Raw genomic sequence first — 27641 nt, 5'->3', positions numbered from 1 at the left:
TGGTGAAAAGAAACTTGACATATTTGTATGTAAAAATCACATTTGTAGGAAACAGCTTTTTGCTGCTATTTTAGGTAATTGAATAATTAATGATCATCTAAGACTTGAGAATTTTGTCTCAGATTGTAAATCAGAAGTTACAGGCTGTTTAGGAAGCAGGTCTAGTGACCATTCAACTACCGGCTCTATTTGTTTGTTGTCATTGATTCAGTGTTCAATAATTCCATTTCCAACAGAGGCTGCATTTACTTTGCTTTTGTACTGTGAGTTGCTTCAGTGGGAGGACAGACCTCTGAGAGAGTTCCTGCATTACCCATCTCAGTCAGAGTGGCAACGTAAGGAAGGTCTGTGCCGTAAGATTATCCATTACTTCAACAAAGGGAAGGTATGCCAACTTCTTCTCTCTTCCAGCAGCTTCCTTCCCTTTTCCTGACTTAACTTAGGGCTTGCAAGCCTGTCCTCTCAGTTCTGGAAGTAAATTTGTATCAAAAGCTTTTCTAACTTGACACATTGCTTCTTGGCTTTCTGGACAAAAGAAAAACAGATGAAAAAAATGGATATGGGTATTGCATGATGCATAACATTTGGAACTAGTTTAGGTAGGCCAACAGGAAAAACACCAAAACATGTTTATACCTTTAAACCAAACTGTGGATCACCTAATGTGGCAGAGTGACACCAGTTCCATAGCTTTTTGGGTCAGGACCGCATTCGGTAGTTGTCTATGCAGATTGCTGTGTTATGACTCACTTTAGGATTTGTTTTGTTTCTAAGCTATAGAAGTAAATGGCAGGCAGTGCCCTTTATTAAAGAAGACTTAAGTCTTTCCAGTGTCACTGTTCAAGTGGCTTTCAATCAAAGTGCAGTTCCATCCATTGCACAAGGAGAAAATCAATACATTCCAATTTCACATATTCAGTTTGGGTTTCCTACAGTAAGTATTTTTTTACTTGCTGCAGAGGTGGGTGTTGAGTCCCTTGTGTCATGTGCTTGGGGAACATTTCAGAGATGAACCTTACAAGTGATATCATCTGTCAGAATGTTTTCAGATTTTTCCTTTCTCTAGAAAAATTCCTGCAGCTTCTGTTACTGGAAGATAACATCTGTGTGTGTGCCTCGGGGTTGGTTTTGCCAGTGATGACAATGACAGTGGCATTAAATACAAATGTGATTCAGTTCTCATATGGGGCTGCCATTCCAGCTCCTTTCCTAGCCCTGATAATAGAAAGTTGCATTTGGCAGCGATATTCTCTGCAGAACCTACAAAAGGAAGTCAGATTCCTGTGTGTAGGAAGAAATGGCCTATTTATGAAGAAGTGATTCATTAAGAATAATTATTTATGGGGTTGTTTTTACCGGAATTGTTCTTTTGTAATAACAGTGCATATGGTTCTCTGCAGTTTCAGAAATTCTCAGGGTTTTTCAGATTGCACTTGAATTACTGATTTGTGCAAATACTGCGGTCCTGCGCTGCCTGAGCAGGCAAAGATCATCTAGAGGCTATGTAAAGGAAATGAGCCTGTGTTTTTAACAAAACCAGGCGTTCCACGGATGCACTGAAGGGGACTGAAAACTTGACGGATGTAATTTCACTATAAAACTCCAAACCGATCATAGTGTTAACCTCTTGAGGGTTTTTCCCCACTGGATGTTTCTGGAGTTCTTTGACTTTGTCTTTTAATCCTCTTTTATTATAAATGGTAACCAGATAACTAAGTAATCCACTTAAGCAGTGTATATGTCACCCAAACTGTGGAAGTCAAAGATGCTGAGAAGCCAAATTCTGCTGCTGCTTTTCAGCACTCTTTCTGTTGCTGCGTAACAGGGAACAAACAGTTCAGGGAGTGGAAGAGATCTGCTTCCCTCACCTTATGTCTGATAGCTTCTTTCTGTGCTACCCTAAGATGGTCCCTTCTCACATCCCAAAGACTGGAATGTGTTGTTCTGCGTCCTGTTGCATTTCTAGAGTTAAATTTCTCATGCTGCTCCTGGTATCTCCCACTAAGAAAGGAGGTCAAAGCAGCATTAAAAGGAAGTAAAAAATATCTGCATTTGTTGGTGGGACAATTTTCTCAGCACAGCAATGGGGTAAAACTATGGCCACAAGACTGCCTTGTGAGTCTGACATAAAGGCCATGCCAGTGGAGGACAAGGAGTGGTGGTATGGCCCATGGCAGGCCTGGGGCACTGCAGTGGGATGCAGAATTGAGTCACTCCTATTCTCAATATTGTTGGCTGCAGCTATGTGCTGGGAAGGAACAAAAGTATTGAAAGCCCTTTTAGCCTTCACTCTGGTTGTGTGCTCCCTCCTATTGATTCCTGGTATGCTTTGAATTGGTTTCTGGCTCAGTCAGGAGAGTGTGCAGGTGCAGAACTGTAACTGAAGATTTTTATCTTTTTTTTTTTTAACTCATAATTTTGTCTGTTAAAACTCAAAAGTTTTCTGGTTGAAGAAGACTGAATAGAACAGTTTGAACCCAGCTGATCATGCTTCTGGACAGCAGTAGCTTAAAAACTACACAACCCTTTTCTGTCCAGTTCACTGCTAGATTTTACTAACTAAAATTCTGACCAGCTCCAGCTGCAGCACCACTGTGTGTATTCTCCTTTGAGCCAGCCAAGTGCTGTGAGAGACCCAAAGCTGTATTTCCAAAGTCATTCATTTTTAGATCGTGTGCTCCATACCCAATATTTAAATTTTTCTTGTGCACCCTCATGTAAATTGTACTTCCAAAAGAAATCTGTGCCCTGGGATGTGAGCAGATATAAGCTGCACACTTACAGAAGCCAGTTGTCTCTATCTGTGCCTCTTTGTGTGCAGTCAGTAGCACTCAACTGAGAGTTCCTGGTGCCATAGGAGAAAGCTGCAATAATTGTCATATGAATGTGTTTTTCAAGAGAAGGACATGATATAGAACATGCAACCAGATCAGACCTCAGCAAGACAGAAAGTAGTGATGAGGGAAATGAACAATGGAGACATTAGGAAATTATTTGAAGGGGGGAAGAACGACGCTCTGGAGGGAAGTGACGCTTGCACAGCACATGGAATTACATATTAACTTTCTAGACTGTGAAGATGGTACTCATGAACATCATAGATTTTAAAAGTGAGGATCCCAGTGACTCAGATACCCATTCATTCTTTTTTCCTTTCAAATGTCTTCAAACTCTTTTCTCTCTCTAAGAAGTTACCTGTATATTGTGTTTCTTTGCTTCTCTATCTCATGTTGTAGCTGCAGAATATCCAGGTAGCAGAGTGGATTTTATCTGTGTGGAAATCCAACTGAAACAAAGAGAAAGCCTGAGTTAGTGTGATGGGAATAGTATCAGGGTACATGTAAAAGAGCTGGTATAAAGAGAAATAAGATGTGAAAAGGAGCTTGAAAAGGTCACATCTTTAGGATCACCTTGAGGGAAGACAGCCAGCTAGCTTTCTGCTGCTGTCCACAAGGCAGATTAGAGAATTATGTAGCATCCCATTTGGAAGTGAGACTCTGCTCACACTCTGTGTGACCAAAGCCATTTATTCCTGGCCAGATGTTTCAGAGAGACTTTTCCATTATTTCAAGTGAATATAGATCAGGTAAGGACTGAAAATCTGTGTGTGGTATCTCTCTAAAAAACATTGAAACCTGCTAAACAATGCAGTGGTGCTTGTGTTTGCAAATATAAACACGGAACTGGTTACTGCTGTTGATCCCAATTCAGTGTATCAGTTTGTATGCCATGGATTTTGACAACTCACAGTGAAAATCCTGTTTGAGATCACAGATACCTGAGTAATATTCTGAGTAGTCAAGTACCTGGTCTTTTAGTTAATTTCTTGTAAGTATTGTATTTAGCTAAATAAACCTCAGGCTTCCCATCATCTCAAATTACTGTCAGAATATCCCAATTGATTCTGAAAGAATCTTCTATCTAGCAAATTCTTATGTAAGTTTTTGTAATTAACTGAACCTAAATAGATGTACAATCATTATTTTTGCATTTTTAGTTCTTACTAAATCCCTTGTTTTAATAAAAAAGTTCCTACATGTAGTAGTTTTGCTGTTCGGCAAATAGCTATTTGCTATTTGCCTACATGTAGTAGTATTTGCTGTTTTGCTACAATACTACATGTGGTAGTTTTGCTATGCAGAGATAAAAAGCTTTCCTGATGTTAAGGATGAGAGGCCAAACACTACAAATATGTGTGAAGTTTTGTAAAGTACTTAATACACTAAAACAGGCAGTGTAGAGATTCATTTTTAAATGCAGATACATGTAACCAGGAAAAGTATTTCCATATTGAGTGCTAATATTTTACATAATTACTGTTAATTGCTGTTACCAATAATTTACAATATTGCTACAAATATTCCTAAAACCTTAGGTGATAGTCTAACTCACACATTAATTTTGTTTTCACTGCAACAGAGTCCCCATTAAAACAACAGGCAAGTTAGCCCAGTAATGCATAAAAGTTAATCCAGTAGAGGTTCAACTGAGACCTTGGGGTTCCTTTATGTAAGTGTGGTAACAAACAGTCAGTGCCCCCTAGAGGCTTCCTGTCTGCAAGATAAAGAGATGGAGAGATTTCAGATCAAGGTGTAGAATGAGCGCTTGAAGAAGCTAAGTGATGTAACAGGAGTCTTTCAGAGTGAGGTGCCCAAACCCAGTCTCTCTCTGCCTTACCTCTGAGGGTAATGTGTATGGTATGCTAGGGAGGATTTATTGTATGCAGACTGGAAGATTTTTTGCTTTCAGTTCTAAATACGGGTATTCACTCAGAGCAGTAATAACGGTCAGTTCTGAGGGTGTTCTGTCCGTCTATTTGAGTGTTTCCCATTGCTTGACAATTTTGTGCTTTCAGTAAGAAGCAGCAGCCCTGTGAGTAGGGGAGCATTTTGCTGGGGAGCCCCAGCTCTGCTCCAGGGAGTTTTAGTGCAGAAATCAAAGGATATTGGGGGTAGGTTAAAGGGGTATATTATCTTTCTCTGCATAAGTTCCCAGTCTCATGAATGAACTGTCAAAAGCAAGCAGTATGTGTGTGTGATTTCAATGGAACATATGCCTCCGTTACCATCTTGAAGAAGGAATTAATCTGATACTTAATGGAAACCGTTTCATCACACTGCATTTTCACATCTAATCCCTGGCATTTCATACCAGATGAATTCCCAAAATTGAGCTTCCATATTCCTCTCAGCTGCGCTGGCAATAACAGTCTGTTTGCTGTGAGTGTGATCTGCTTTGGTTTCACAGAGCTGGGAGTTTGGAATCCCGCTGTGCAGAGAACTGGCCATCCAGTACGAAAGCCTCTATGATTATCAGAGCCTCAGCTGGATTCGAGTAAGTAGCAGCAGTTTGTCTCATCTAGTCCAACCTCCTGCTCAAATGGCCTGGAAACACATATTTCATTTTAATTCCAAAAGTATGACAGACAGCTTGTGTCTCCCTTGACATGAGAGGAACAAGAGAGAATGATGGCAAACATTTCTGGTGTTCTTAGCAATTTACAAGAACCAGTAAAACCAAGCACATGATGAAATCAGGGCACATTTGCAGCATCGTGCAAGTCAAAAGTTCAGGTTGTTACTTAAAAGCTTTATGAATGTGAAAATATTTCATTCTGCTTTTGTCACCTGGGGTAGCATGCATGTATCCAAACTGAAGATTTAGGCTGTGTGGATGTATTCTTATACACAGTGGTTTACATTCTCTTTAAAAGTCAAATTTATTCTTATCCAAATATACCTGTCTAATGAGGACTCATGAACTGCACTTCTGAAGAACCTGTTTTCCTCAGAGTGACCCTCAAGAGCATTTAGGTGACCACCCTGGATGTGCACTTCTTTATTGTAGACATGTAGAACATCTTGTTGTACAGGAGATACCGTAATCATGAATGATGAGCAGGATAAAGGCTTAGTCCAGTTGTGAATCAAAGACTTTCTTCCCTAAAACATCAGTAAATCAGCTATTCTTGCTGCTGCCTCATTATTATTTGGATCTAATCAGCTGGCAGATGAAGAGCATCTCAGCTGATCAGTAGAACCAGTTCACCTCATCCTTTCACTCACCTGTGTGGGACTGGTTTTCTGTTCAGGTTTCCTAAATCTGTGTTGCCTTGAACCAACTAGAATTTCTCCCCACTCTTTAGAGTTCTTCTCTGTGCCACTCACATCATTCAACACATCCCTTCACTTTTCCTGCAGTGATTTGGGGATTTTCTCCATTTTAGAATGGAGAGGTGTGGGAACCAAGAACAAAACCTTGATACAATGTTGGAACTCAGAGCTGCTGTTAGGGTTCCCTGCAGTGGAAGCAATGATGTCAAACTGCTGCTTCCCTTCAAAAAGCTATCTTTTTGCTATAATGAAATTCCTGTGAGCCTTTCAACTGAGATTCAGTTTGGCAAGGGGTCTTGAAATCCCACTCTGGATATAAATGCTAGCACAGTGCCACAAAGCTAATAATTGGAACTAGAGAAAAGTCCTTTTACTTTTTCAAAACCCCTTTTTCTTCCATGTTAAACCTACTGGTGCACAGAGCTGTAGAAGATTTAATTTTGTTTCAATCTTTTTCATGCGCCTCAACTCAATTAAGGCGAACCCAATTGACTTGATGTAATTTCCCAGGCAGTGGTATAGATTTTGAGCTGTAGGAAAGAATAGGACACTGTGAGCTAGGCAACACAGATCTTAATCTCAGCTCTGCCATTAATTCTGCAGTGCTAAGAAGATTACATGCAAGACCTGTTTAATTTAAAATGGGATACAAGAAGAAGATTTTCATATGTCATCTCCAGAACTGCAGAATGAGTGTGAGGATCCCATAGTCTGTTCCACCATGAAGAGAGACTGTTTCATTAGTAGCTTTTAACAGAATTCTGGTCTTTTCATACAAATAGTGGGAGCAAAAGGGTAATGTGATGTCTCAATGTGTCCTGAGATGCTAATGTTTAAGGGTCTGATAGCAGCTATTTTTGTTCTCCACAGAAAATGGAAGCCACCTATTATGATAATATCATGGAGCAGCAGCGCTTAGAACCCGAGTTTTTCAGAGTTGGCTTTTATGGTCGGAAATTCCCATTTTTCCTGCGGGTAAGCCAGGCTTATGCAAAATCTGACAAAGCGGCCAGGCTCAGAGCAGCAGTTAAAGGCTGTGTACTTTCGCTGTGGAGATACGGTGTCTGCTGCCCAGCTTATGTTTTTTTGCTGCCTGCACAAGTAGAAACAGCTTTCTGGCTGAACTGAAGGATGGGGTCCATTGGAAATGTTCTTGGGAATGGAGAGCAGAAGTTTGAGTCATGCCTGTGTGTATTTTTGACGACCTGCAGATGCAGCACAAACTGCCTCTATATTAAGCAAAACGCTGTACTGCAGCAATGCTGGGTCATTACTCAACTAATTTTCATCATCTCAAATTATCAGGCTTTAAAAAGTCTCACACGACAGAATGATTCTAATACCAGAGTGATGACTCTCTTACACTGTCTGCAAGCAAAAATTGCCTCTTTCAACAAAAGCCTTGAAGCTTCTCTGGCCATGTTCTCACTTTGAGCTTATTGTCTGCTGGTGCAAACAACATCAGCTGGGTCTGCAGTCCATTTTAAAAGTGCAGTTATCTTCTTTTTCTAACGAGGAATCAAAATGGACAGTTGCTCATCCCATGCCTTGTTGTTAGCTCAGAACAAGGAAGGAATATAATCTGACAACTGCTGCAAGAGCCGTCTACAAATTGATGGTAAATGCCATCTAGCTTGACAGGCCAAGCTAACTTAGAGCGTGCTTTCAAGGACTGGAGGTGCATGTTTTGTGTTCTCTCTAAACAAGTAGCTTGTCAGGAGATGGCACCACTCGAGTTACACAGTAAGAAGCCTCAAAAAGCCAAACTGTACCATTTTGAAAACTGCACTCTTTAAATTTCCCTCTGATTGGGGGTTGGTTGGTTTGGGGTTTTGGGATTATTTTTTTTAACTAGAACTTAAACATTGGTGTTTAATTACAGTCTTTAAATGGAAGCATGGGCAGGGGAAATAAAGGCAAGTTGGAATTAACCAAGGTGAAAACACAAATGGATAAAGAAGTGGCTTCATGTTATTCAAAGGTGAAGAGTGCCATAATGTAGCAGCCTAAATGGGTTTGTGAAACATACCTGCAGAGGAATCTGAAGAAGTGACAGCTGTTACAGTACTGAGCAGTAGCAGCCCTTTGATGACCTCCATACAATCATAGAATCCTAGAATGGTTTGGATTGGAAGGGACCTTAAAGCTCATCCAGTTCCAACCCCTGCCATGGGCAGGGACACCTTCCACGAGACCAGGTTGCTCCAAGCCCTGTCCAATCTGGCCTTGAACACTGCCAGGGATGGGGCAGCCATAACTTCTCTGGAAAGCCTGAGCCAGTGCCTCACCACTCTCACAGGGAAGAAAACTGACAATTTCTTTTTCATATCTAACAACAGATGTTTCATAAAATGAATGACAACAAAGTCGTTATGGTACATAAGCATTCCTACATTGGAAGTAATATAAGTGAATCTAACTTCTCTTACGATGTTGTGGAAGTTTTCTCTTGCACCCTTGCATGGCTGAGGTGCCCCACACCACACAAGTTTCCAGGGCGCAGCCCTCTGTGGAACAGTCTAACAACATGGGTAGCAGGCTGGAGACATTAACAGTGAACATGAGCGTACATAATTATAATCCTTGTTAATTCTGCAATTATATTTGGTAGCAGTACTTCTGATAGCAGATTACTAATGTAGCAATCTCATTAAAAGTCATCCTCCTCCTTTCTCTCTCTAATGATCCATACAGCGCACACATTGCAAAGCACAGCCTAAGCCCATTAGCAATCACATCAGCATGGATCACACTGTAAAGAGATTGGAAGCAGCTATTCTAGAGAAGAAAAAGATTTACATGGATTTAAAATTTTCAAATGGATATGGGAGTGATTTAAAATGATCAAATAACTCCATGCTCTTTTCTCATTTATTTGTCTATTGCTGTATAGCTTAAGACAGAACATAACTTCTTTCTACATCTGTAAGAACCCTTTGTCTAGAAATGCCATTGTTCATGTTTCTATGGATTCTGCATCTATTTCTAGCCTTCCTACATAAGTAAATTAAAACTGTCCATGTCTTCCACCTACCAGAAGTTCAAGTAAGACCTGACAAGCCACATTCTGAGATCTTGTGTTGGCAAGTCTATTAAATTTAGCTTTGAGGTGTTTTCAGGGCATTATTTTTAGAATCACAATAACCTTATTTATAGGCTTACAGTTTTCTGGATTGCTGCAATCAAAAGCTAAAATAAAGAATGCAACGCCATGAAGAGATTCACCTTCAAATATGGACTCACTCCAAATTAATAATGGCTGCAATGTTTGAGCATTACAGACTGAACTGCCAGGATTCATCATGCCATTTGTCTCCCAGTTCGTTGGTTGCTGTGAGTGATGCATACAAAGTGACATATGTCACAGCTGGAACATGAGATCTGCTCCATAAAGTTGAAATGTAAAGCCAAAGATAACTACACTCCTTGGGTGTGTTTCATGATGGGGTTTTGCTGCTTTCTCTTTGATTTTGCTACAAGATCAAGAACTGCTCGGCCAGAACCCTTTTCCAGAGCAATTAACAAAACATGATTGCATATACTGTAGCTTCCACATGCAGGAAATGGAAGGGGAGGAACTCTTCTTTGGTTTATGAAGGTGAAAATTCTTCCTGTACTTCTAGTTACTGCTACAGGTTTGAGAGTTAAAACTAGGGTTAAAGACACTTTAGGACAGACTTTATGACACTGAGGACTTTAGAAATCCTGTGTGTTGCTGTTCAAAGTTTGAGATGGCTCAGAAAGCATCGAGGAACTCTCCACAAGCGGTTTAATGCCTCGCAAGGCATATCTAAGTGAAAGCTTTCCATTACTAGCAGAAACAAAGTTCTGTTCATCAAGAGGGAAGTGCTTTTAGGGCTGAAGGAGAATTTGCTAAGTGGCCAGTGAGAATTCTTGGTAAAGCTTTTCCGTATTACTCCAGTAGAGACAGGGGAGTTCCTGAGGATGGATTGTTCAGCATGATCAGAGGAGGACTGTATGGCTGTGACAATACAGCAGTGATGAAGCAGTGATTTTTGTGAATTTGGAGTTTGTTACGACTCCTCTCTACGTATAACTGATAAATTGGTAAACGTATCTATCTCCCACTGTCCTATGGAATGCTGAGGACATTTATCCATCTCTGGTGTAAATTGTATTTGACAGCAGCTTTCCCAGCGTAGAGCAGTGAGCTGGTGACTTGGTATTAAGTTTTGATTGATATGTTTCAGTATAGTCCATTTAAAAAAGCATCCCTTTTCAGTTGTCTGAAAAGCAAATAAGAAAAGACAATAGGACTGAATGCTGTATGTGTATGGACCAGAGGCATCTTCCTGCGGAGAGGTCGCTGGAACAGCCTACTTACTCATCACTTCTTGATGAAATGCATTGTAAAGGAAAAGGAAGGAATTATTGCTGTATCAGCTGTGTTAAATGCACATTTTATTCTCACATTAGCATATTGACACCGTCATTTGTCTTTGGGTTTGAAGCAGCAAAATTTAAAGTGAGATAAAAGCCAACAGAACTTAACTTACTTTTAAGGAGATTAATTTATGCTTGTCCTTCTTGCAGAACAAGGAGTATGTTTGTCGGGGCCACGACTATGAGAGGCTGGAAGCCTTCCAGCAGAGGATGCTAAGCGAGTTCCCACAAGCCATTGCAATGCAGCACCCAAACCACCCGGATGATTCGATACTGCAGTGTGATGCCCAGTGTATCCTTCAATGATACGAGTAGAGCAGCTGTGGTGTTCACAGAGAAGGGTGGTACTGAGAAGGTCATCAACCTGGACACCTCAGTTCCTCAGTGCCTTAGGTACAAAACCATGTCCTATAGACAAACCCACACCCCTGTCTATAGCAGACACTAACTGGCTCATTGTGTTATGTGCTTTTGAAAAGAATGGTCATGTCTGCTTAGTCACATCCTTGTGTTAGCTTTCCGTCAGCATTGCCATAATGTGTTTTGTGTCCTTAAAAGTATTCTTGGTATCTTCTCGTGGAGAATATTTTGTTGGGAATGGATGGTCGTTCCAAAGTGTTATTTTCCACTGCGTTTTATTTTTCACATCAGTATTATTATATTTGCAGTCACCCTTTTCCTTTAAACTGCTGAACCATTTCATACCTAAGGCTTTGAATCTCATTTCCTCTCACTGGTAATCTGTACTGTGATTTGATGCAACCAGTACAATTCTATATACATTTAATGACTGAACCATATAACATTTAATGTGTCTGCAGAGATTTGTGGAGATTTCAGTCATGAGGACGCTGCTTTTTGGCTTGTGTGACAGCAGCAAAGATATTGCACAGGCCTTTAACCATCAGGAAATTGTCATCAAGTGAACTCTCCTGAAATAGGCTGCTGTTTCCCACTTGTCTTTTGTAACACATGCTTTTCACTCTTTGCTGTATGACGCTGGTACTTTCATAGACAGCGGGGTATTGTATTTGTACTTCGGTTGGTTTGTTTATGCTTGCAAAGAGCTTCTCTGTAACACTGAGGTTAAAGTGGTTCAATTAAACTGTGCTGTAAATTGATGGAATGAGGACACCTTTGGTTTGTAGACAAAGCTGAAGTATCTATGGTGAAATCTGTCAAACAGAACTATTATTTAGATACTTAAGTGCATTGACTGAAGTTTCTGCACAAATGAGGCACCCAGCTCTAATAAAACTGATAGGAACTGGGTATTTTCCCTGCTTTAGGTATTTTGGATGTCTTACTACATACTCTCTGCATCCTCAGTTATTGTCCTCTTTGGCTAATCTGGCTGTGAGGTACTATAACTCTCTAGACTCTCCTAGGACTCTACTCTAACATTCTGTTGGATCACTTGCAAAAGAAGAGTATTGGAAAATGCAGAGGAGCATGACTTACTGAATTCACCATCCTTTTTGTTCCCACAGCAGGAATAGCTTTTCTGTTTGATGTCCTGTGGCTTTCTTTGACTACCTAATTTACAGATCTACAGATCTATGCAGTGACTCCCATCCCAGACAATATAGATGTGTTGCAAATGGACCGTGTCCCTGATCGCATAAAGAGCTTTTACCGAGTCAACAACATCCGGAAATTCCGTTATGACAGGCCCTTCCACAAAGGCCCAAAGGACAAGGAGAATGAATTTAAGGTAGAAGTAGTGAATAAGCAGTGTTTAAGTGTTTATCTCTTCAAGGCAAATACTGTCTTGTTATTTTATGCTGATACAGCCTTTCAAGTAACCCTGATTTGATGGCCCGAGATGCTGTAGTAACTCAAATAACAAGTAGCTGTTGCATCTAAAGGTTACACACCTGACCTGATAAAAGCATTTAGTTTAAAGGTGAGTTGTTGTAGTGGCAGGAGGAATGCATTTTCAAGCAAGGATGGGGCTTTCTCGTTTGGCTGGATTGTTTTTTCTTACTGCCGTATCTATGCCCACAATGTCACCTTGGTCCCCTTGACCGACCTTTAAAAATGAATGGAGATCTTGAATGTGTTGCTTTAGAGCATACTGAATTCTGGGGTTGTTGTTCCAAGTGACTTTCAACGTGACATTCTGCAAAATGAGTTACTGCTCAGGAGGTTGATGTATTCTTGTCTGAACTTTACCTACTTAGCACCTCTAGTAAGAGTACAGATGATGTGATTGTGATTCACCTGGTACCTCACACCCTCAATTACTCTTTGCAGAGCTTGTGGATTGAACGAACCACTCTGACCTTAACTCACAGCTTGCCTGGGATTTCTCGTTGGTTTGAAGTGGAGAGAAGAGAGCTGGTAACATTCATAGTTCCTGTGATCGGGGTTTGAAATGATGAGTTACTGAGAACATGGGATAGGCAGCTTAAAACTCCTGTGGCTGAAATCTTGCAGTTTAAAATGATGAAGTTTACCAATGTTTAAGTATATCCTTTTTCTACCATTTAGTCTAAACAATTGCTGAACATAACCAGGGGAATCATGTGAGGGAACGTCACAGTATAATGGAGACAGTGCCAAAAAGATGCAATAATTGCACCATTGCCATGTCTTCAGAATACAGAAAGAAGCTGTCACAATTCGGTGACCTGAAACACAGCATTGCCAACAGTGAAGTTTATTATGTAGCTTATTTTGTACAAAGCAGTAAAAACTAAGAGAGATCACTGAACAATCCCAGAGTATCATTTGATTACAAGAAGATAATAAATCTCAGTGAAGTGTCCATGGAATAAACTATATTTTATTGCCTTTGAGGTTGAAGTAAGTCCTTTGGAAAATGCCATTCAAGTGGTTGAGAACAAAAACCAGGAGCTGAGAACACTGATAAGCCAGTACCAGCATAAACAAATGCATGGTAACATTAATCTTCTCAGTATGTGTCTGAATGGAGTGATTGATGCAGCAGTTAATGGGGGAATTGCACGGTACCAGGAGGTAAGCCAGGCTCTGCTTCCATATTTACTATCACCTTTTGTCAATTTTATTTCCACTTCTGTTTCAAAGAGAGTATGATTTAAGAAGATAAGGAATTTTCACCTACATGATCTAAATATGAGGTCAAAACCCCTACTTGATGATTCTGCATCAGTGCATAGCCACATGTCAACAGGAGGATCCAGAGATGGAGCTGGAATATTGCATTACAGTAGGTGCAGTTGACAGTGGAGTTTCTCAAGAATGAAACCTGGCTTAGCTGAAAATCCTCACTTGGCAGGAAAGAGTGAAACAGGTTGTTTGTACTGCTTACATTATACATTTATTTTGCAATACAAGCATGTAATGGGACTTATGGTAATTGAAACTGATTGGGCCTGTAATCAGGAAAACCCACCAATTTGTGTGACTCAGCCCTTATCTTTGGCTAATTTCAGACTTACTGTAACCCTAAAATGATCTTACATGCAGTATGTTAGTGGGCATCATCTTTGGCAAACTGTTACTTAAACTCTGCATTGCAACAGGTAAGTCTAGGGTGAAATACTGCAAAATGGCAGCAGTGGTCCAGGGGTGTGGGACACATCTTCCCTACAGAGCTGTGAAGAGAACGCTCTCCATGCCTTACATTAGTAACCACTCAATTCCTGTATCTTTAGACAGTTCTGTGAAGGAAACTATATAAAATTCAAATAACTGGATAATACAAGGCTCAGGGTTATTGCTTATCACTGTCACATGGAGAAACCTGGTCAGATCTTCATCTTGGTTGCTAAAACCATACTGCAGTTTTACCCAGATCCCGGAGTGCTGAAAGCTATAAAAATGAGCTACTGCTGTTAGCTTAATGTATTTAGTTTTCCTAAGATGTTTGGACCTTTTCCTCTCATCCTTGACACCAAATTACAATGAATTATCTTCCAGTAAGCAGAAGGCTTTTTTCCCTTTTCCTACAGGCTTTTTTCGATAAAGATTATATCACAAAGCACCCTGGAGATGCAGAGAAGATCACACAGCTCAAGGAACTCATGCAGGAGCAGGTACTGGTTTTCAGATGCAAAAGAACATCACCACAGTGTTTGGGTTCATCAGCAGTCAGTCTAGACATATCAGATCCAACTGATTCATTCAGAAGCAAACAATTTTGATACAGGAGATCTAAAAAATGGGGAAGATGGCCAAGGAGTTTATGAATAAGCCATTCACCTTATGGGATGTGAGGTGAAGCTCAGCTAGAAGTACATTAATTTTGTTGTCTCCGTTTATTATCCAGTATGCATCTTGCTACATTCCAAGCTCGCTGTTCATTTTTGGCATTTTGAGTTATGTCTTCCCAATAAATATCAAAGACAGAGACAGAACAGGTCAGGCTTGTGCTTAAACTGGCAGAGATGCTTAGGGAGGCTTAATGCCCATTTATATTCTCTGCAGTTTTATTTTTTTTAGTGTCTTTGTGACCTATCTTGATAGATAAAGCTAGCTGGATGCTGTGATGGGAGCGAAATCAGAAAATCACATCCCTCATAACTGACAGTGTGGCAAGATATACCCCATTAAACAGTGTGTCCAAGTCTGAACAGAGCTGCCTGGCCTGTTTCTGCAACAAATCACCTAACTGCATTTCAATTTCCCATCTGTAAAATAAAGATAATGCTTATCTCCCTGCAGTCCTCAAGAGGATGTTTGAAGATTAATTAGTTATTGTTTGTACAGATTTCGGATCATGTAGGGAATTATATACATCTTCAGCCTACTATCATTGCTATTTTCTTTCATCTGAGAGCTTATATAATCTCATTCAACCACTAGAATTGTATGTTTAACCTCTGAAAAAGTGACCTTTGAAAATAGATAATGAGCAACAGAAAGAGTGACTGTGCATTGTCACTGCTGCTGTTCTGCCTGAGTATCAGAAACTCCTTTTAGAAATCTCTGTTGGCAACTTTGACCCCTTCTCTGACACTGGGTGGAAGGAATTTCCTCTGTGTGAGGATGTAATGCAGTTCACTCCAGAGGAGAGAATCAAGCTGGTAATTTCTTACAGTTCTCTCTTAACATAATCCAACATGACATAAATGTGCTTGTCTCACAAAGTACTTGCTGAAGTACTGTGAACTTGCCAGGCCTCCTTAGGCTTCATTACCAGCAGCCTTGTAAATGAACTGTGGCATATTTTACAGTACTCCCTTGCACACTGACAGAGCTGCAGGACAGGCTCTTAGACACAAGTTATTTGGGTTTGTGATGTGATGTTTTCTTTTTACCAGGTACATGTCTTAGGAGTGGGTCTGGCAGTCCATGAGAAATTTGTACACCCAGAAATGCGTCCCCTGCATAAGAAACTCATAGACCAGTTCCAGATGATGCGATCCAGTCTGTACCACGTAAGCTGACATACTCAGAGTTACGATTTAATGTCTGTTAGTGGCAGTAAAGTTCAGAGTAGAACTGGGCTTGAGTCAGCATTGCTGAATCTACTGGATTGCCAGATTATCAAAAGAATTCTTGATTTTTGTGCAAGAAGGAAGTCTGTACCTAGTCTGTATGTTAACTTAGCCTTTCATTTAATCTAGAATTTGAAATGTTTGTGTGACCTTGATTGTGCCACAGAACAATTGTAAACCTTGGTTTTAAATTACTGCCTTAAACAGCAGAAAATGATGTAAAGCAGAGGAAAAAAGATTAAAAGAAAGTGTTAGATGTTGAGCTCTTTGAAAGAGCTGCTGCAGTTTGGAGAAGGATGGCATGGATTAGGCCCTCCAGAAGTGTTTTTGTGTAGACAGCAACAGAAATTCCTGTTGGAATTCCTCCAAGAATGGTACCTTTCCTTCTATGTGTGCTCTGCTGTACTTAAGTATTCTGAGACAACTATACTCAAGACATCTTTCCCAGATGGGTCTCAGATATCTGCAGCACATACTCCTCTTCTTGGTACAGTGAAATCTTTAGGAATACCTAGATGCAATCTTGACCATTATCACAATCAAACTAAAGGGTATCTTTCTATAATGTGAAAGAATTATCTTAAATATGTCTGTTAGCACTTTACTTTCAATGTATTTTCCACGACAGCTTCTAACTTGAAGGCTTTCTCCTCCACTTTTAGAAGTGAACACTGTGTAAGGAGGGCCAGAAATAACAGCACCAGAATTTTACAGTGTGGCCTTTCTCTTTCAAAGCAGATAAGATCTGCAGAGGTCACAGATGACAGTTTTTGTTCACTGCCTTTCCTGAGAGTTTGGGCATGATCTGTATTGTTGAGTGCACATTCCTTTGTTTTGAAAAATGCAGGTGGCTATAATTTTGGCCACATTATGCCTCCATTTTTCTCCTTAATTCCTGAAGCAGTGGCTAGAAAGGGTTATTGGAAATAAACGGAATGGGGTTTTAAAGCACTACAGCTCTTTATCCTGTGGAAATAAGGATATGGAAACAGGTAAGGACTTCTCTGAGAAGAAAACTCGTAATTTTCCATTACCAACTTAGCTAAAGTATGTTTCCTTTGTAGGAGTTACCAGGTTTGGATAAGCTGAGTCCGGCCTGTTCTGGCACTAGTACACCACGCAGCAATGTTCTGGTTTCACACGGCCCTATGAGCCCAGAGAGCATAAAGCTGGTGCATCGACACAGGTACCTTGGTTTTCTTTGACTGAAATATCCAGGATCTCTGCACGCTGTTAAGATTCAAGGATCCGAGAACTGGCTGTAACAGTACTGCAAGAGGAGGAGGATGAGTTTTGGCAGAAGTGCCTTGTGTCTTCATTCAGTGCTAATTATTAAAGTTTGAGGAGTGGAATAAAAAAGTTGAGAAATCCAATTTGCAGTAAATGCTGAACACCTCCAGGTGTTACTCCATCACTTACTATAGAAGCAGAAACAGGCATCTGCTACTCAGACCTCCAGATTCAATCTGACTTTGGAGGTTCCACCTTCTCTTAAGCGATCATCAAATAAATAGGTCCTTACAAAAAGAATATTTTATTGCTTGATTTAGAACCCAGCTCAATATGTGCTCATTTTTAAGGATCAAAGAATGTTCCTATCATTGTTCTTTATAATTCTGATCAAATCAGAGCCCAAATATAAGAAAGGCTGCTGAGATGTTTTGCGTAGAATGCCACAGAATGGCTCAGCCTTCACAGAAACATCTGAAAACGTGTATGCTTATTCAAACTGAATACCATCTATGAAAACTGAGATCATGATGGAGGATAAAAATTGGGATTTTCAGGGCAAAACAGTGGTTTTGTATCCAGCCAGAACTGATTATTTGAAGTTGTTCCTATCCATGCCAGTATGACAAACAGTGATGGGAATGTCACTGAAGCTATGCAACTTTAATTGTACTTCAGGTTGGATTTCTCTTGGTGGTCTTCCATGGCTTAGCTTGTTTCAAAGCCTGGCATGAAAAGCTGTGGAAGCTTGGTCTTGACACCATCCAGGATGGTGTCATTCTTTTTACTATTAAAATTGAGTAGCTCTTACCCTTTAGTGACTTGGCAGCTGACAGCTGTCTCTGAAATTTTCTTCTCCAAAATTCCTCACTCTGTAAAGCCTTTTTCAGTTCTCAGGGCAAACAAGGGAGATTCTCTAGTGTACACAATATGTATTTGTGTGTGTGGTGACAAAGAAAATTTGATTTCCTGAGTGAGATGAGGGTGCAGCCTGCACACCAGCTGGGCTGTATTAATTTACTGTCAGCTACAGAGTTGCCTTCAACTTGCTGAGGCCCAGCAGATGCAAGAAGGAAAACTGTATTTTGACCTGTGTGTCTTGTGTTTGGCTTCCTTTGGCATGTGTTTTTGAAGCTGCTCCCACTCATGCATCAGCATTAAAAATGAGAGTGCTTTCAGAAAGCTCTGTTATAAACAAATATGCACCCAGCATCATGATGGGTGGCTTTTATTCCAAATTCTGCATCCTGTGTTGTCTTACGTATGACCTTATCATCACTTACTTCACATTTACGGATTTCTTTAAGCTTACTTGGCCTGATTTTTAAAAGCATCTGACACCTAGAGGTGACCTAAAGCATCAGGTAACTGTAGGTACTTACAGCTTGTAAAACACAGGTTCAAAAAATAGGCCTTTGTTCTGTCTCTGGTTTTGTTCCAGCCCACTGAACTTGCTTGGTTCAGTCCGACACTCGTCATCCTCTCTGTCATCCCACACCTCCAGTGAGACAGGAAACCTGGTTATCCTAACAGACAGCTCTGTGGGGGAGACTGCTGAAGACATGTACCACATGCAGGTACAGCTCCAGCACAGGCAGCAGCGGCTGTCAGAGATGACACAGAACATGCTCTGGAGGGTTATGGTTAGGAGGAGTACACTTCACCTACACACATACATTGGATCTGCCCTGTGATGTTTTTTCCAAAGGGCTGAACAGGTAGAATCTAACATTGGTCAAAAAAGGTAACACAATAACTCAGTTACGTTTGCTTTGGGGGGAAACACTGTGCAGATCTGGTGGTCCAAGATCATACTGTTGCCCTCAGAAAGTGAGATTTTAGTTGGCATGTTATTTATCTGACCTGTTCTTACGCAGTTAGGATTGCTCTTGGTTTGTGGGAGGGTGAAATAAGTCCCATAGTCCTGAGTGCTAATCGGTGGCCTGCACCAAAGCTGTTTCCTAGACAGAGGATGCACTGGGTGATCGGAGGCAGGTAAATATCTAATGCACTGATCCACTCAGTCCTCTCTCGATGATTCCTCTGCCTCCTGCAGCTTGTTTACCCTAACTCCAGGTACCAAAGCTCAGTCACCAACGACTCTGTTTTGTCCCCATTCCAGGCTAGCCCTTCCACCTCAAGCCTGAGCTCCACTCACTCGGCACCGTCCCAGATGATCAACTCTGCCCCTTCCAGTGCTCGAGGTAAGAATGGATGGGTCCAAGTGAAGGGTTAAGTGTCTCTGCAGGCATTCCCTGAACTTGGCAACGCCAGCCAAAGACCACCTACACTGAGATACACTGCTGTTTCTCTTTCGGAGCTGTAAATGCCTCTTCAAAAACTGTTTCTTAAAAATTGCTTTTCATTCTCCAGAAATGGATTTAATGATTTATTATTTTTTTTCAGCAGTATTTTGGAATGTATCTTTAATACATGCTGGTTTCAGGCAGTCAAATTTCATAATGATTTCCATTGTTCCGCCACAGCACTGTGCAGGCAGTCAGGAGGAAAATAAGAATAGTCTTTGGTACAGTAATTAAAAGAAAGAGAGAGATCATGAACACAAAGAAAAAAAAAAATCATTTTCTGCATTTAATGAAATTATGGCACAAAATAGAACTTGAGGCAGTTTAGCCAGAAATATGTGTATACAAAAGCATAGGTATACAATGAATGTTGAAAGATAGGAATTTTAACTACTGCCATTAAAGAAGGGCTTCCCCGCTGGGAAATTCTTGAAGAAAGGAAAAATGCAAAAACAGACTCCAGGGGTACTCATAATGGTTCTGCTGTTACAGTAGCTGGGCTTGATACTGCTCATCATTTTCTTCCCAAGGCTCAGAGCTGAAGCAAAACCATTCTGTGCAACTGCCTGACTTTGGTAACTTCTGTTCAAGTTTTGTTTCCTCTCATTTCCGATTCTCAACTGCGGGTTCGCAAATTTCTCACCACTTTCCACAGGCATCTGAGGAAGGTATCCAGGATATAGACAGAGATACAGGCTGATATTTAAATCTTACCCGTTTTTTCCATACAGGAGAACTGTATGTCTCCTTATGGACAGAGAATACAGAGAAGGGCCCTTTCTCTCAGGCCAGCTCAATCTTACACTGAAATCTTAATTGATTGGCTGTTGTTATGACACAAATGCATCAAAGCGATTTAATTTATGGCTCAGATGGAGTATGAAGGTGAGAAGTGGACATCCTCAGGTAGAGGCAAATAGCTTCACAAATTACCAAGGGCTAGAAGGAAAATGATGACAATTCATATAGTGAAGTAACCAGATGAAACTGGCACAAACAGGAAAGGGAAAAGGGGACTGAGTACAGGGCTGTGATGTCAGGAAGATGTCCTTAAATGGATGTGCCTCAGCTGGCATGTGAGGTCTGAATCTTTGGGGGTTTGGTGCTCACAGTGACAGGCTGTGACAGCCTTTCTGAGCTTGACGACCTCGCAGCATCACCAGCTTCCCTCTTCACTGTATTCTTTGTTCTTGCTTAGAAAACAATGCTGAACGCTACAAAGGGTATAGTGCTGATGAATGAGCCAACAGCACCTCCCAGAGATGAGAACTAGACACTGTAAATGACCACAAAGAGAAAGCAATAAGAGAAGTAATGATTTTTAAAACTAGTTCAATATATGTATCTATTTTATTCTTCACTCTTACTAACTTGTTTTGCTAGCCTATGATACGACATTTCTTCTCTGCTCGTTTTGTTCACTTTTAAGTTAGGTGAGCACAGCATTCAGACGTTACCCACTGACAATGGGATTTCACGTCCAGTAAAGTCCCAGATGCTGTGTTTCACACTGTGCGAGTTTACTACTGTGGTTATTACAACACCACTGTCTGGAATGGAGTTGTCTGTAACAAGAAAAAACCCTTACACCTAAGTTCCACTGTGGTAATAGAGCTTTGTTTTTCTCCTTGGTGATTTTTCCTTTTGTTTTGTTTTTCAATTGGGTGAATTTAATGGTTGTGAAAATGAGAGACCAGTATCATAGGCTGGAGCAAGGTACTTCAGAAACCTTACATGTGCAGCTCTGTCAATGCACCTCTATCCTTTCTTTTTTTTTCTTTTTTTTTTTTCCTTTTTTTGGTATTTATTTATATTCTTTTTAATTTAGTGCTGGTGAAAGGTGCTGGATTGACACCACTGGAGGCTGAAGCCCTCTATTTACCCACAGAGCAGATACAGCATGGGCGGCAGCCATGCAAGTTTCCCCACGCTGCCCCCACCAATGTGCCTCATCTCTGTCCTGGAGGGACCACCTCTAGAGGTGAGAGGATAGTTCAGTCACCATGACCAATCCAATCCTTGGCCTTTCTGCTGAGACTGCCAACAAAGCTACGATAGTCACGATGCTGCAGCTAAACCGCATTTCACATGGGAAGTATACGAAGGCCCAATGATTCATTTTGTACAGGCCACCTAAATTTACTCACTTGGCATCTTTGTCACCTGTGGCTTTAACTTGAGCATGGTTAAGTAGGGTTTCTAGGTTTTTTTGTCAGGTTCTCTCATTGATTCAAGCATTAGAGATGAAACCCGACTATCCTTTTATCCAGATATTTATACGACCTTCTCTGTTTAACTAGAGAGTCCTTTCCAGAGCTCAGCTACTAGCACTATTCTGAGGGTATCTTTATAATACAGATTAGTTCTATAAGTGACCAAAGGAAGCCATGGCTGTTTGTAATAAGAATCCAGCAGATATTTAAATCATACTTCCAATTCTTCATTTCCAAAACATGACCCTTTCACTGATGTTTAAAACAGCAACACAGCAAATGATTTGGCCAGTCCAAAGAAAATAATAAAGCCATTAATCCAAAACTTTTAAAGGATACTTATCCAGACAGCAGATTAATGAGTTGATATCACTGAACAGCAGATTAAAGCAGCAAACCTTACATTTGTTGTAATACGCACAAGTTAGAGCAAAATTCTTAAACAGAATTGTAATCAGAATACAGTAAGAACTTTCTAACCGTGCTAATGATAAAGGCATTACTAGTTACTGTTTCAGATGAACAAGCTTCTTCCCTGTTAAGAAAGCAACAAAGGTTTTGGATGGAGAATCAATAAGAAATTCAGAGTTTGGTTTGGCTTCATTTGAGGTGACTCATAAGGCAGTGCTCTAACCTTGCTGCAGTTAAGATTGCATAAGCTCATGTTTGTTAAGCAGAAATTGTAATACAAAGCAGCCTGGCAAGAGCTAGGAATTGGTATGGGGGTTTTCAGTAACTTCATTTAAAATATGACTGGGACTCCTCCAGTTGCTCTAAAAGCACTTCCCACTTGACACTAGATGACTCTCCTCTTAAAGCATTCCTACTCCTTCCTCAACACAGGCCCCTTTTCAAGGTGTAGGAAGAGTCCTGGTGTCTTACTCAGCACTTTGTAAGAACCCATGTGCTTACATTGAAAACTTCCTTCTTAAAGCAAAAAAAGTTATGATTTGGTGCAGGAGAGAACTGTTTTCATAACAGTAATGAAAATGATGCATCAGGAGAAGGGATTGATTTTGGAGTTTAACTACATTGAGTTTCAGTTCCATTCCTTAAAACTGATACTTGTCACAATTAGATTAGCATTTTCATAATTAAAAAAGAAAAACTACCTCTGCTTTACATAGGTTTTTCTCTCATTAATAGTATATTCAGTGCAGCATACATGCAGTGTACCAGGCTACAAGCTAAAAGGAATAAGCCCTGATACATGCTGCAGTGTCTTATATGGCCACTGGCTGCTCTGGAAACTTTTAAAAGCTTTTTTGACTTTGTTTTTTAAGTCCAACAGTCTGTGAGAGGCGCCATGGTAGCTGTGCTCACTTTCTGGGCAAAGAAGCAGGCCTGATTATTAATAAAAGCTTCAGTTATAGCCACTCCTCTCATGGCCCACAATTCAAAAGTATCAGTACTTCATTTTGGTTGCAGACTGGATACTTGGCATAATCTGTTACAATCCTATAGCTATAGTTATTTCAAATTTAGGGTACCAAACAGCAGAGCTGTTTTGTAAACTAGACTGCCACCTTACTTAGCACATATGGGATTTTTCAGGTCATGCAGAGCAAGATCTGTGGAAACTATAATCCCATACAAACTGATGGCACATAAAGGTGGTTTGCATCTTAAATATAAAAGAACAAAGGATATCAAGATAAAAAGGAAAAGTTTACAGCGTAGGTTGTGCTGTGACATAGTTCTGGGCACACCTAAATGTTCAGCATCCTTACATTGGTCATGCAGAAACAGGACTATCTGTGATGTGTGAGTAAAAGAGACTCAGCATAAAGCGTTAACACTGTGTTTTCCAAGCTGATGTTGTATATAAGAGCAAATAATGTTGTCTAATTATGTTTCTGTTTTATGTCTGGGGAGAAAATGAGTTCGGAACTAGAATGCAGATACTCTGCGGCTGTTCATATCGGAGTGGGGGTGTAGATTAATCTGGGATCTGCCACCCCTGATGGAATTGTTGCAATTGTAGGACCTTATCCTGCATTCTGCTGGACACATTGTTCCTTCCACTGTGTGCTGAGTATCAGTCCCCAAAACTGCATGTTTGCTTTTGCTGGGGTAAAAGCTGCATTTAACCAGCACCAATGCCTTTGCTCATACGTTGGAGTGCTGCGCAGGTAATGTGTGTGGTTGTGGAAAGTTTGCAAAGCAGGCATGTATTCCCAACAGCTGGCATGGCTCTGTAATGCGCTGTGTGCTGCCATCTGTTAAGTGCGTGTCTGTGACGCAATGAAATTAGCAGTGCAAATTAAAGCTCGCTCCAGCAGCTTCAGAACATCAATTCCTGCCTAATACTGTGCATCCCAAGGGATGCATGTATCAGTAATATCAGAATTCAGGAAGTCACTAATGAGAATCATTCTCTTGGGAAAAATCCATTGTCAGCTGTTGCATATCAGAAGGCATAATGTTACATGGCACTTACCTTGAAGGACGTGAGTCCCAGGTAATTCCACATGCCAGGAAGCTTACATTAAATACCCCATCATTTTAAATGGCAACTATACAGATAACTAAGAGTTAAGTCAAGTATATTCCTACTAGCTAACTCTAAGCACTGGTAAACGTCTTGCTGCCATAAAATGGCTCAGATACCAACATCCTCAGCAGTACTCAAATGTTACCCAGCAGCATTGTAAGCAAAGTGCCACCCACATTTATAGACAATTCTGTTTACTGCTGGGTTTTGTTGTGCTGTAACAAAGAGGAAGCTGACCAAGGTATCACCACCTAAATGGTAACACCTCAGACTACCTCTACGAGAACTGAGGAATGAAGTAGCTTCCTGTAACTTCCTGCATCTCCAGCTTTTATCCCTTTCTCCCACATTCAGTCCTAAAATGCACAATTTTATGGAGTTCTGTAACTCTGCAACACTTTATGGAGCAAGGGAGCATTAGGCATTGTACAGCAGCTGATTCCACACAGGTGCCCACTTTTTTTTTGTCATTTAAGAGGAAACACTTTCCAACAGACAGCTAGGGACACATGCATCTTATACCCTTCATGTGGTATGTCTTTAGTTGCATATAACAAGCCAGTTGTTACCTCATCCTCGTGCTATGCACCCCACCAACAGTTAGCTGCTTAGTGGGCTCAGCACCATGTTTTCTTGAGTCCTGTAAGATCATCCGTGTGAACAAAGTGCAAGGAGGAGTAGATCCCTGGGCATGCGGAGACCTGGCTGTTGTTTGTCACGTGTACGTGATTGCTCTCACTTGTTTACAGGCTCTCCCTCTCTACCAGATAAGTACCGCCACTCTCGGGAGATGATGATGTTGCTGCCAGCCCATCGGGACCGACCCAGCAGCGCCATGTATCCCGCAGCTATTATGGAAAACGGACAGGTAGCAGATCTCATTTCTGTCAGTTCAACCCCTGAAACTGTGACTTTTACTCTCTCTGACCACCTTAAAGCTTCCCTTTTTATTTCTGGAAAGCACACCACCTAGCTTAGGATCATTTTGCAGAGGCAATGCAACTTTTCATCCCCTAGAGCCGCACCCTTTTGTAGTCAAGTGCTACAAATTGTAATGACTGAAAACTGCAAATACATCCTGTGAAAATGGACTCTTCTTACTTCCCAACTTTATCCTGTGAGCCCTGATCTACTGCAGGTAGTCACACCGTTTTATTGATTAATTTTTCTAGAACCATGGCCATCCTTTGCAGTCTAGCCTCAAAGTTGATTCTGAATAGCTTTATCCTGGTTTCCAGAGGCTGAAATAATATGCTGATACAAGGTTTCCAAACAGTCTGTGCCTGTATCTACTACTTTCTCTGGACAAGCTGAAAAATTAAAAAGTGCCCGCATGTAAGCATTTTAACTTAGCCCTGGCGTGCACTTTTGAAGGGAATCACTTCAGTTCACATCAGAGAACTCCCTCACAGCATGCAAACCTCAGAGCATGCACACTCAGTTCTTTCAAATGATACCAAAGCAAAAGGTGAGCTCCATAAGGGCACATAATGCATTCGAGCTAATAATGGGCACAAGACCAGGCCAGACCTAGTTTGAAGTAACCCCTCCAGAGAAAACAAGCGTCATGGCACATGGGTCCTCGGCACTGTTACACTCTCTAGATGCACTAGTGTTGCACTGCAGTACTTGCTAAGGTAGACACAGCCTAAGGCTCCCATGAATATTTTAGTTAAGAAACTTTCTTTGTTTAAAAGAAGCCTCAGGGTTCTGCACAGCTGAGCTGTAACTGGTTTCCTTTTTATTTTACTTTTCTTTGCTAACTTTGTTCTCCCTTAGCCTCCAAACTTCCAGCGCGCCTTGATCCAACAGATGATTGGACCATGCAAACCGTGCAGTGATCCCAACCTGTCTGTGGCTGAGAAAGGTACTCTTTGTCCTAGCTGGCATGCATGCTTTCTAAAATACTATTCCTCTGTTCACACTACAGCAAGTAATGAATGGGCTTTTGCATCTCCTGGCAGAGTGCGTTCTTTCACATTGTTTTAATTAACAGTTTAATTAACTGGGCCTTCTGCCAACCTCTGGTCATTTCAGATCATTCACACAAGGGTGGAGTTGCACAAACCTCTTTATTTCAGAAAGCTTGTTACTGAAACAAATCCTGCAGCCTTTCTCCAGCAAAACTTCCAAAGCAGCACGTGAGAAGCTGTCTGCAAGAAGAGTGCAAGATTTGGACTGTACTTTAAAATCATGAGAGATACTGCTTTTTAAATACGCATTTATTTTCCCAAATATTAACATCTCCTGGAATGCCTTTCTGGGGTAGTTTTATGTGTATTGAAGTTTATTATTAGGAATGTAAACTTTCTTATCTCATTGCTTTGAAAAAAATAGGCAGAGCCCCTGCAGAGAAAGAAATGTGAAAGAAGACCAAGAGTTGGTTTGTTTGGGGCCAGAGAAAAAGAGGAAGCTTGTGAAAGGGGTGGCATGGACAAAGTGATGGGCTCAAAAAAAATTACCTAAAAAGCAGAAAAGAGCAAAAATTCCTGAGTCAAAATCTGAGGCCAGAAGGCTGCCCCAGCAGGCAACAGTCTCATGTATTGCTGGGAAAAATGGTATCTTACAAGGTCTCTAAGGCCAGGAAAAACCATCGCAACTCTCTAGTCTGACCTACAGAATGCACTCCATCAGACTTTTATCAGTAGTTTGGTTTCAGTGACTGTGCCTGAGCTGAATTGAAAGAAAAATTGAAAACAAAAATCCAAATTTTATTTTAGGATTTCTAAAAACTCAGCATCCACAACTTCACCGGTGTCACAGCCTTATGGAACAGTCCAGCCTGAAGCCAAGAGCCAACCTACATTTCTGACGAAATGGCAGAACGATGGCTTGATGACAATAATAAATGATGACAACAGAGTTCAGAGTGTAGGGGGTTAGGGGTGAAGAGCTCCATCTTAGCTCAAGTGTTAGTTTGAACTGAACATACAACAGAAATCTTTTTACTAGACAGGAGAAAGATCTAGAAAAGGAAGTAAGTATTTATTAGCTCTCTGGGAAGAATACTTAAATTTGTATTTGTGGGCGATCCTATGCAAGAGTGTAGTATACAGTGCAAAAAGAAGGGGATCAAAGGCAGAATCCCCTCCAGAAGCCCAAAGAAACCATGGAAGACATCAGTGATGTTCAGTAAGTGTTCGTAGGGAATGGTGTGATGGGAATCCCAGCTCTTCAGCCAGGTTGGTAGCATCAATGCAGCTACAGGCATCATCATTCTAAGTCAGGATGCCATGTGTCTTGGGTTTTGTTAACAGTCATTCCCTGTGAATTCACCCACCCCCTTCCTTGCCATGTCAGAAGCTCAGCTCACTAATTCTCACTGACAGCAGGGTGACATCAGTCGCCTGGAGCAGAATGGTTCAAATGCAGCTTCCCTACTAATTAAACTCAGCCACTGAACACAGTTACGGAGAGAGAGATGGGCTAGGACAGAGCACTGGGAGCTCCCTGCT

General features: G+C 40.9%; 1 protein-coding gene and 1 long non-coding RNA gene across 10 annotated transcripts in view; one reads left to right on the top strand and one right to left on the bottom strand.

Annotated features, from left to right (window-relative positions):
• DOCK3 (dedicator of cytokinesis 3) overlaps positions 1 to 27641 on the top strand; it is a 205349-nt gene that overhangs the window by 173265 nt on the left and 4443 nt on the right. For 4 of the 9 annotated variants that reach the window (XM_062610194.1, XM_062610193.1, XM_062610191.1 and 1 more), the window contains 15 exons: positions 237 to 385; positions 5248 to 5334; positions 6984 to 7088; positions 10668 to 10809; positions 12065 to 12231; positions 12774 to 12860; positions 13320 to 13499; positions 14456 to 14539; positions 15767 to 15883; positions 17008 to 17129; positions 18615 to 18750; positions 19296 to 19377; positions 21308 to 21460; positions 24936 to 25054; positions 25966 to 26053. In XM_062610194.1, coding sequence (XP_062466178.1) covers positions 237 to 385; positions 5248 to 5334; positions 6984 to 7088; positions 10668 to 10809; positions 12065 to 12231; positions 12774 to 12860; positions 13320 to 13499; positions 14456 to 14539; positions 15767 to 15883; positions 17008 to 17129; positions 18615 to 18750; positions 19296 to 19377; positions 21308 to 21460; positions 24936 to 25054; positions 25966 to 26053 — 1818 coding nt within the window. The remainder of the gene's footprint in view (positions 1 to 236; positions 386 to 5247; positions 5335 to 6983; positions 7089 to 10667; positions 10810 to 12064; positions 12232 to 12773; positions 12861 to 13319; positions 13500 to 14455; positions 14540 to 15766; positions 15884 to 17007; positions 17130 to 18614; positions 18751 to 19295; positions 19378 to 21307; positions 21461 to 24935; positions 25055 to 25965; positions 26054 to 27641) is intronic. The other 5 variants (XM_062610199.1, XM_062610196.1, XM_062610198.1 and 2 more) reach the window with 3 other exon arrangements.
• Positions 349 to 26646, bottom strand: LOC134159366 (uncharacterized). The gene is made up of 3 exons (XR_009963124.1): positions 26255 to 26646; positions 2783 to 3286; positions 349 to 525 (listed from the first exon to the last, which is right to left on the bottom strand). It is a non-coding gene; the product is annotated as an uncharacterized LOC134159366 (long non-coding RNA).

This window comes from Pezoporus occidentalis, unplaced genomic scaffold (assembly GCF_034315485.1).
Source record: "Pezoporus occidentalis ecotype Australia unplaced genomic scaffold, CSIRO_AGI_Poc_V1 ctg145, whole genome shotgun sequence".
In the NCBI taxonomy this organism is placed as follows: Eukaryota; Metazoa; Chordata; class Aves; order Psittaciformes; family Psittacidae; genus Pezoporus; species Pezoporus occidentalis.
The sequence above is the reverse complement of the archived record's forward strand: the minus strand, read 5'-3'. Positions and strand labels throughout refer to the sequence as shown.